We start from the raw sequence: 9,215 nt of genomic DNA, 5'->3' as shown, positions 1-9,215 counted from the left end.
GCTGCAAGAGTATGCCATTTTCAGTAGCAAGATTATCAAAGGAAAGGACACCAGCTGCTGGCTGGGATAGGCATAGCTTGAAGAGCTGATGTATGAACCAGGAGGCCTACCAGTAGTTGGTCCTTTTAAACAAACATACCGATTTGAATGCATCACCTCACTATAGGTCCCTTATTTAGAAAACTGAGCTGTTGACACATCTTCCTCTTATGTATTTAGAGGTCTGAGTTTGACCTGGTGGTACGTAAGGACCACTACTGGCTAAGTGTCCAAAGTTCATGAACAAGCACAACACCGGGCAGGAATACAACCGTTTCTATTAGTACTGTATAGTATGTACATCAGTAGAGGCTGCTGAGGGGAGGACAGCAATATAATGTCTGGAATGGAGTCAATGGAGTGGTATCAACCACATGGAAGCCACATCTTTGATGTGTATGATACCATTCCATTTCTATTTATTTAACTAGGCAAGTCATTTAAGAACAAATTGACTCCATTCCAGCCATTATTATGAGCCATCCTCCCCTCAGCAGCCTCCACTGATCTATATTGATCCTGATTTGTGAGCAACTTAGTATTTTCTAGTAGAAATCAAATACCTTTGTGCAAATCACTTTATTCATGAGCAAATTAAACAGTTAAGTTGAAATCCATTAACCCTGCCACAATTAGCATAAGCCAGCTACATAGCATAAGCTAGCTATCGTTCTCATCTAGATAAAACATGTTTTTACATGGAGCCTTCAACTTGTGTAAACTTTTTCCAAAATAAAATAAATTAACCCTTAAGACATCAACCGATGAATATGTCTGGTGTTAAACTGGTCCACTCAGTGTGGAGATGAAGGTGAATGAGAAATATTATTTCTGCAGCCAATACCACAGGTAATGTGATTGATCACCCCAGTACAGCAGGTTAACATTTAAGAAATCTCCACCAAACCAACATGATAGTAGTGTTATTAATGCCAAAGCCCTTATGATGTCCTCTAGGTAAATAGAATTATGTAGATTTTTTCTGTACTGCTACACAGTATACACAATTAAATCGATAAGAGAAGAATTGTTATCATACAGGTTTTGGTAACACACACACAGGAAAATAAAATGTCCTCTGTCACACACTCAAGCGCAATACAAGCACTCAACTCCAAGGCATTACCACTACAGGATGACTGTGTAATTGTTAATAAAACATAACATTTGTAATTACATGATAGATCTATGGACAGACAGTTGGAAAAATAACATGCAGTGTCTGTCTACTTCAACAGTCTTGTGTTAAAAGGAGGGATCCCATATTGGATGGAATGTAAGACCACAGCTAAACTCCTATCAGCTCTTCTTCTCCAACCCCTCCTGTCTCCTCTCCCTTCTCAGAGCCACCAGAAGCGGACGTAGACGATGAGCATGATGAAGAAGACCCCTCCGGCAGCCAGCTTAGCATAGGTGGAGCGAGTGTTCAGGTACTTGGCGTCACTTCTGTACTTCTTCGACAGGCTGGACAGATTACTGGCCTTGGAGTCCAGAGCTGGATGTGATGCAAGTGGATCCAGGTGAGCAAAGAGAGGGAACAGAAACCAGAACAAATCCTCATTTAACACAAGTGAGAATGGCATCTGCTTCCTCTTGTGACTTAAACACTATTCTTTGTCACAACTTGACAGTATGTAGCTGAGAAGTGGCACTCCCTTTTATTAGTTAATCTAGTGAATTCTACCCAACATCATTTACATTTTAACAATGTGTTTTGCTGCAATGATGTGCATTCATGATAATGCAATAAGCCCTGCCCAAATTAGACATCAGAGAATCATAGATAAAGGTTTGTGTAATAGAGGTGTTTCAGTTATACATTGAGGACCTACATCAGCCATGCTCAACTGGCGGACCGTGGTCTGGATCCGGGGTTGAACGGGGTCAAAACAGACCTTGGGCCCCTCCCCCAAGGTGCAATTTGAAATTTGGTAGTGTATGGGCAGTTTTCCTCTTGTTATGTCATTCACTGACAGACCTTAGATAGTAGGGTTGGGCAGTATCCAGATGTTCATACCTTACCATACCATACTGCGGTATATGGTTTTACCAGCAGTGCACACAAGGGGTGCTATTTCTTTCCACAAAAAAATGTAACGTAATAATAATAATTGACAAACAAAACACATTTAGGCAACAGTGAACTTGATCCAGGAGTGGATTGATTGTCTCTGCTGTAACCAAGAAGCTTGATCTTGGAAGTTAGCAAACTTCGGTTGTCTTCGCCAACAAGAAGGTTGTGAACATTTTGAACAGTTTTGAGTCGGATGGGTTGCGCGGTGGGGATTGTTACTATGCCGATAGATGACAATATCCATCCGGACCTTTGCCACTGAGGACATTTGTGTGACCAGACCTTCTCAAATAGTAGTTCAGTACCCCTGACCTACATTATTGCTGTAAATCTATAAGAAGGACCATTAAACAGACATTACCAGACAAGGCCTCCCCTCGTTGCAACACTTCCTCAATGTTGGCCACCATGATCCTCTGGACATCCTGCAGCTCTGTGTTGATGCTGCCCAGGTTCCTGCGGGCTCGGCTGTCTATGTACGACTTCTTGGTCTTCTGAATGTAGGTGTCTGTCGACAGAGAGGAAAACGTTGCAGGAATTTATGGCATATTTTTTCATAATTCATGCTAGGGTATCCTTTAAAGGTTCACCGCAGTCAAAAATATGATTTTCCTATGTTTTATATATCTCCACACTACGAGGTTGGAATACTACTGTACAATTCAGAAAATTATGATAATGCCATTTTAGTGTAAGAGCTGTTTGAAAAGACTGCGTTTAATGTTAGCCTGTTGTGGTGGGATGGAGTTTTGGACTGCCTGGTGACATCACCAGGTGGTAAATTAGTTAATAGACCAATAAGAAAGAGAGTTCCAAACCTGTCTGCCAATAACAGCTAGTTTAGATTTTTCCCCTCCCCACTCAGACCACCTCCAGACAGTGGTAGCAAAATTCGTGCTTGGGAAATTGCTCTTTGCTAAGAAGCTATTTTTGACAATATTAAGGTCGTTAATTGTTACCCAGAAATAATTTAATATTGAGATAAGAATGGCTGCATTGGACCTTAAATCAACGTTGGGTTGTTAGTAGGGATTCTAATGATGATATATTTAATTGAATCTCACCAAACTCAATGAAGGAGTACGGTCGGGACACAGTGGAGACTTTCTTCCCGTGCTGTTCATGGAACTCTGCCTGCAGGTCTTCCAGGTAAGCAAAGGCAAGTTTTTTGTGAAAGCTTGCTTCAGACAGCACTAGGTAGACTACTCCTTTTTCTATGACGTAGCTGTTGGGAGAACCATGAGGGAAACATGAGAGTGGAGTGTCTGAGAAGCATAAAGGTCAGTGGATACCTGCTTATTAGTGCATGGTATAAGTATGTTAATGGTATTTTAATTGTGATGAGTGTTTTGCCAAAAGAGTGCGCGAGTGTCTGTGTGTGTGGCGTCTTTCCTCTAACTGGTTTGAACTCACTGGAAGGACATGGAGCCAGCCTCTAATGTGCAACGTGTGGGACTCTGGTCGTTGAGTTTCCTAAACAGCTGTTTAGCCTGGCTCTGGTACTGTTGCAGGTCCCGACCCAACTAAACACGGAGGACAGAGCAAGATTATGCAACCAAGCATATTTAAGAGGACACTGAACCAATGATTGGGATCAATATAAATGTTATCGACAAAGAAGCGGGTGGTCTGGGTATGGTAAACACAGTAACACATCACAGGAACAATAACAATATGTATGATGTCCAAACATTGGTTACAGTGCAGAGAAAAGACCAACCTTCTCACTTCCCTTTGGGAGAGCAGATAAGAAAGCAAGGGAAACGTGTTAAAGTTCTTCCAGCAGGTGGCAAGACTCATATGTAGCCTACTGCAACTCATAAATACTACACATGTCCTAGAAATACATGGCTGCCTGATTTGCTACAACTACAAGAAAGTAACAAGGATGAATGAAGTAGACCATCACAAATTAACTAAAGGGAGCAGAATTTACTCAATGGACTTAGCGATTTGATTAACCAGAGGAGATACACTATCACAACATCATTCAGCACAGTATACAAATGGCTGTTCTGCATTGAGCATTGGTCTTTGACTCACTACCTACACTACATGATCACAAATATGTGGACACATGCACGTTGAACATCTTATTCCAAAATCATGGGCATTAATATGGAGTTGGTCCTCCCTTTGCCACTATAACAGCCTCCACTTTTCTGGAAAGGCTTTCCACTAGCTGTTGGAACATTGCTGCGGGGACTTGCTTCCATTCTGCCACAAGAGTATTAGTGAGGTTGGGCACGGCGATTAGGCCGGGCTCGCAGTTGGCGTTCCAATTCAGCCCAAAGGTGTTCGTGGGGTTGCGGTCAGGGCTCTGTGCAGGCCAGTCAAGTTCTTCCACACAGATCACAACAAACCATTTCTTTATGGACCTCGCTTTGTGTACGGGGGCTTTATAATGCTGAAACAGGAAATGGCCTTCCCCAAACTGTTGCCTCAAATTTGGAAGCACAGAATCATCTAGAATGTCATTGTATGCTGCAGCGTTAAGAAGTCCCTTCACTGGAATTACGGAGCCTAACCATGAAAAACAGCCCCAGACCATTATTGGGGCAGGTAGCATTCTCCACAGGCATCCGCCAAACCCATATTCGTCCGCGGGACTGCCAGATGTTGAACTGTGATTCATCACTCCAGAGAATGTGCTTTCATTGCTCCAGAGTCCAATGGTGGCAAGCTTTACACCACTCCAGCCGACGCTTGGCATTGCGGATGGTGATCTTAGACTTGTGTGCGGCTGCTCAGCCATGGAAACCCATTTCATGAAGCTCCTGAAGAACAGTTATTGTGCTGACGTTGCTTCCAGAGGCAGTTTGGAACTCGGTACTAAGTGTTGCAATCGAGGACAGATGATTTTTACGCACTTCAACACTTGACAGTCCCGTTCTGTGATCTTGTGGCCTACCATTTTGCGGCTGAGCCGTTGTTGTTCCTAGGGGCAGCTCTAGCAGGGCAGAAATTTGACTAACTGATTTGTTGGAAAGGTGACATCCTATGAAGATACGTTGAAGCCACGTTGAAAGTCACTGACCTCTTCGGTAATGCCATTCTACTGCCAATGTTTGTCTATGGAGATTTCATGTCTGTGTGGTCGATTTTGTGCACCTGTCAGCAACGGGTGGCTGAAATTCACTAATTTGAAGGGGTGTCCACATACTTTTTGTGTGTGTGTGTGTGTATATATATATATATATACAGTTGAAGTCAGAAGTTTATACACCTTTGCCAAATACATTTAAATTCAGTTTTTCACAATTCCTGACATTTAATCCTCGTAAAAATTCCCTGTCTTAGATCAGTTAGGATCACCACTTTATTTTAAGAATGTGAAATGTCAGAATGGTAGAGAGAATGATTTATTTCAGCTTTTATTTTTTTCATCACATTCCCAGTTGGTCAGAAGTTACCATACACACAATTCGTTTTTGGTAGCTTTGCCTTTAAATTGTTTAACTTGGATCAAACGTTTCAGGTAGCCTTCCACAAGCTTCCCATAATAAGTTGGGTGAATTTTGGCCCATTCCTCCTGACAGGGCTGGTGTGACTGAGTCAGGTTTTATAGGCCTCCTAGCTTGCACACGCTTTTTCAGTTCTGCCCACAAATTTTCTGTAGGCTTGAGGTCAGGGCTTTGTGATGGCCACTTCAATAGCTTGACTTTGTTGTCCTTCAGCCATTTTGTCACAACTTTGGAAGTATGCTTGGGGTCATTGTCCATTTGGAAGACCCATTTTAGACCAAGCTTTAACTTCCTGACTGATGTCTTGAGATGTTGCTTCAATATATCCACATACTTTTCTTTCCTCATGATGCCATCTATTTTGTGAAGTGCACCAGTCCATCCTGCAGCAAAGCATCCCCACAACATGATGCTGCCAGCCCCGTGCTTCATGGTTGGGATGGTGTTCTTCGGCTTGCAAGCGTCACCCTTTTTCCTCCAAACATAACAATGGTCATTATGGCTAAACAGTTATATTTCTGTTTCATCAGACTAGAGGACATTTCTCCAAAAAGTACAATCTTTGTCCTCATGTGCAGTTGCAAACCATAGTCTGTCATTTTTAATGGAAGTTTTGGAGCAGTGGCTTCTTCCTTGCTGAGCGGCCTTTCACGTTATGTCGATATAGGACTAATTTTACTGTGGATATAGATACTTTTGTAGCCGTTTCCTCCAGCATCTTCACAAGGTCCTTTGCTGTTGTTCTGCGATTGATTTGCACTTTTCGCACCAAAGTACGTTCATCTCTAGGAGACAGAACGCGTCTCCTTCCTGAGCGGTATGACGGCTCTGTGGTTCCATAGTGTTTACACTTGCGTACTATAGTTTGTACAGATGAACGTGGTATCTTCAGGCTTTTGGTAAATAGCTCCTAAGGATGAACCAGACTTGTGGAGGTCTACAATTTTTTCTGAGGTCTTGGCTGATTTCTTTTGATTTTCTGATCATGTCAAGCAAAGATGCACTGAGTTTGACAGTAGGCCTTGAAAACATCCACAGGTACACACTCCAATTGACTCAAATTATGTCAATTAGCCTATCAGAAGCTTCTAAAGAAAGCCATGACATCATTTTTGGGAATATTCCAAGCTGTTTAAAGGCACAGTCAATTTAGTGCATGTAAACTTCTGACCCACTGGAATTGGGATACAGTGAATTATAAGTAAAATAATCTGTCTGTAAACAATTGTTGTAAAAATTACTTGTGTCATGCACTATGTAGATGTCCTAACCAACTTGCAAAAAATAGAGTTTGTTAACAAGAAATTTGTGGAGTGGTTCAAAAATGAGTTTTAATGACTCCAACATAAGTGTATGTAAACGTCCGACTTCAACTGTGTAATCTTTTTTTAACTAGGCAAGTCAGTTAAGAACAAATTCTTATTTACAATGACAGCCTACACCGGGCCAATTGTGCGCCGCCCTATGGGACTCCCAATCACGGCCGGTTGTGATACAGGCTAGATTCGAACCAGAGTGTCTGTAGTGACGCCTCAAGCACTGCCTTAGACCACTGTGCATTGCCTTAGACCACTGCGCCTTGCGGAAGCCCAGATAGTGTATCTCTTCCTCTAGTTACATCACATAAACTGACTAAATCTGTCCATTATGATTAGCTAGCTGCCTGTTACTCTGACAGCTGAAATAAATCCATCTGGATTTCAATGATAGACACAATCAAACAACTAGCTAATAATATGGTTTTATTATGAAGTAGGCCTGCATAGATATACACCGAATAGATTATAGAATACATATTGCACACGTAGCTAGTTAGCAAGCTATCTGACAAGCTATTTTCCAATAGTTCGATAGCTAACGTTACATTGAATTGCTAGTGTTAGCTAACTAGCTAAAATAGCTAATGTTATCTGACATTGACAGGGAAAACCATCAATATTAACCTGTTCGTCCTCTTGCATTGATGCGGCCAGCGGCAGTCCATCCGCCAACCGAGCGATCATTGTCAGCAGAACCATTTTGGGATTGAAATGTTTTATTCTCAACCAGTGTTGTTAGCCACAGTGTGAAAGCTATTATAATGACAGACAGCAGCTAGGGGTGTGTTCGTAAATTCAATCTGGAGAGCCAGAGTGCGGTCTTGGCGTTAGTAAATTCAGAGTGTTGTCAGATTGTCCGTTCGTAAATTCAGTGTTTCGCTCAGACCGCACACTGGACGAGGGGTAGGTTTGATCCGAGCGTTCTGACCTCACAACTGGCAAACAAACTAACTAAAGTTAGCTAGTTTGCCAGCCACTTCCGGACAGAAATGATAGAACACCTCACTCTAACCATATTACTCACCCTAGCAGAACTGGTTAGACTGTTTTCATGTTATCTAGAGCGTTGGTGACTGTGACTGTGCTGCTGGCAACAATTTAATTACACTTTTTTGCCAACGTGTACTGATACCGGCCACATTCAACGCGTGTTGAACGTTCGTAAATTATTTTGCGCTCTGGCATGCTGAAACGAGAGCGCTCTGAAATCGGAGTAGAGTTTACGAAGGCACCCTAGATTGACAAAGGTCTGTTTTCCGGGATATTTAGGACGTCCCTACAATGAAGATTACGTTTAAAATGGTTATGGTTAGGTAGGGTTTGAGATTAGGTTTAGGGTATGGACGTCCCAAGGGTTCCTTATTGCACTAACTGATTGACAACCCAACATTACGGACGGGTTGTCACTAGTTACCACATGAAAACAAAAATGAGCTTTTTGGTCTTAATTAAAATTAAGGGTTAGGCATAAAGTTAGCAGTGTGGTTATGGTTAAAATCAGATTTTAAGAAGAAGATCAATTGTCAATTGGCTGTGGTAACTAGTGAGAATCCTCCGAACGCGTTAAACTGGCCGGAAATGTTCGTTGGGTATGTCACTCAAATCTCTGACCGTCCATCCCAGACAGCAGTGTCTCAAAGGTTCCGCGTTACTCGAAGCGAGAGGGATAATGGGGCCAAAAATCTGTCTTCTCCACCAGGTGGCGTTGTTTCATTTCTTTCGCTCACCAAGCGAGGAGTTTTTGTATGGTGGTTAATGAGTGTCGAATTTGGTCAACAAAAATGTAATATATTTTTTCCTATGTAACGTTTATTTGATTGAATAAAAGTTTCGTAGTGCTTAGATTGTTATGCGTTTACTGTGATAAAAGAAGGACACGTGACATCCCGGTAACTTTGAGAAAGAATACTTTCTATCGGAGTTGTCTCGAGATGGCTACCCATATTCATGACATGAGGCTAGCAGCGTAGCATCTTTTTATTATTTTTATTAACAACAAATACATGAGGGAACAAGTATATATAGATTATATACAATGGACAATTGAGCTAGGGGGTACAATATCACATTACACAAGGACCTTAAGGGACATACATACACTTATAATTCTAACAGCTTTTTTGTTAGAGTATTTAATTGTTTTAAAATACAGTAAAATTATTTTTTGTAGGGTAAGAAAATGTGGGTTTTTTTGTTGTAAATTTACATTTGTGAATATGAAATTTGGCCAAAAGAATAATGAAATGAATTACATAAAAATGTTTCAGCTTATTCCTATCGTAGGTAAAGAATCCAAGCAGTACATCTCTCCACAATAGT

General features: G+C 41.5%; 1 protein-coding gene across 1 annotated transcript; it reads right to left on the bottom strand.

Moving 5' to 3' along the window:
- Positions 1-599: 599 nt before the first annotated feature.
- Positions 600-8,477, bottom strand: LOC111972183 (vesicle-trafficking protein SEC22b-B-like). The gene is made up of 5 exons (XM_023999076.2): positions 7,521-8,477; positions 3,527-3,636; positions 3,178-3,338; positions 2,475-2,621; positions 600-1,534 (listed from the first exon to the last, which is right to left on the bottom strand). The coding sequence occupies exons 1-5, from the start codon at positions 7,593-7,595 to the stop codon at positions 1,380-1,382; spliced, it is 648 nt and encodes a 215-aa protein (XP_023854844.1). The 5' UTR covers positions 7,596-8,477; the 3' UTR covers positions 600-1,379.
- Between the last annotated feature and the right edge of the window lie 738 nt (positions 8,478-9,215).

This window comes from Salvelinus sp. IW2-2015, linkage group LG13 (assembly GCF_002910315.2).
Source record: "Salvelinus sp. IW2-2015 linkage group LG13, ASM291031v2, whole genome shotgun sequence".
Lineage (NCBI taxonomy): Eukaryota > Metazoa > Chordata > Actinopteri > Salmoniformes > Salmonidae > Salvelinus > Salvelinus sp. IW2-2015.
The sequence above is the reverse complement of the archived record's forward strand: the minus strand, read 5'-3'. Positions and strand labels throughout refer to the sequence as shown.

Excerpts from the sequence above, each read along its gene's own strand:
- LOC111972183 (XM_023999076.2), bottom strand. The coding sequence starts at position 7,595 with ATGGTTCTGCTGACAATGATCGCTCGGTTGGCGGATGGACTGCCGCTG. Across the intron at positions 3,637-7,520 it reads CAATGCAAGAGGACGAACAG|TTGGGTCGGGACCTGCAACA; the intron begins GTTAATATTGAT and ends CTCCGTGTTTAG. Across the intron at positions 2,622-3,177 it reads GTACTCCTTCATTGAGTTTG|ACACCTACATTCAGAAGACC; the intron begins GTGAGATTCAAT and ends CTCTGTCGACAG.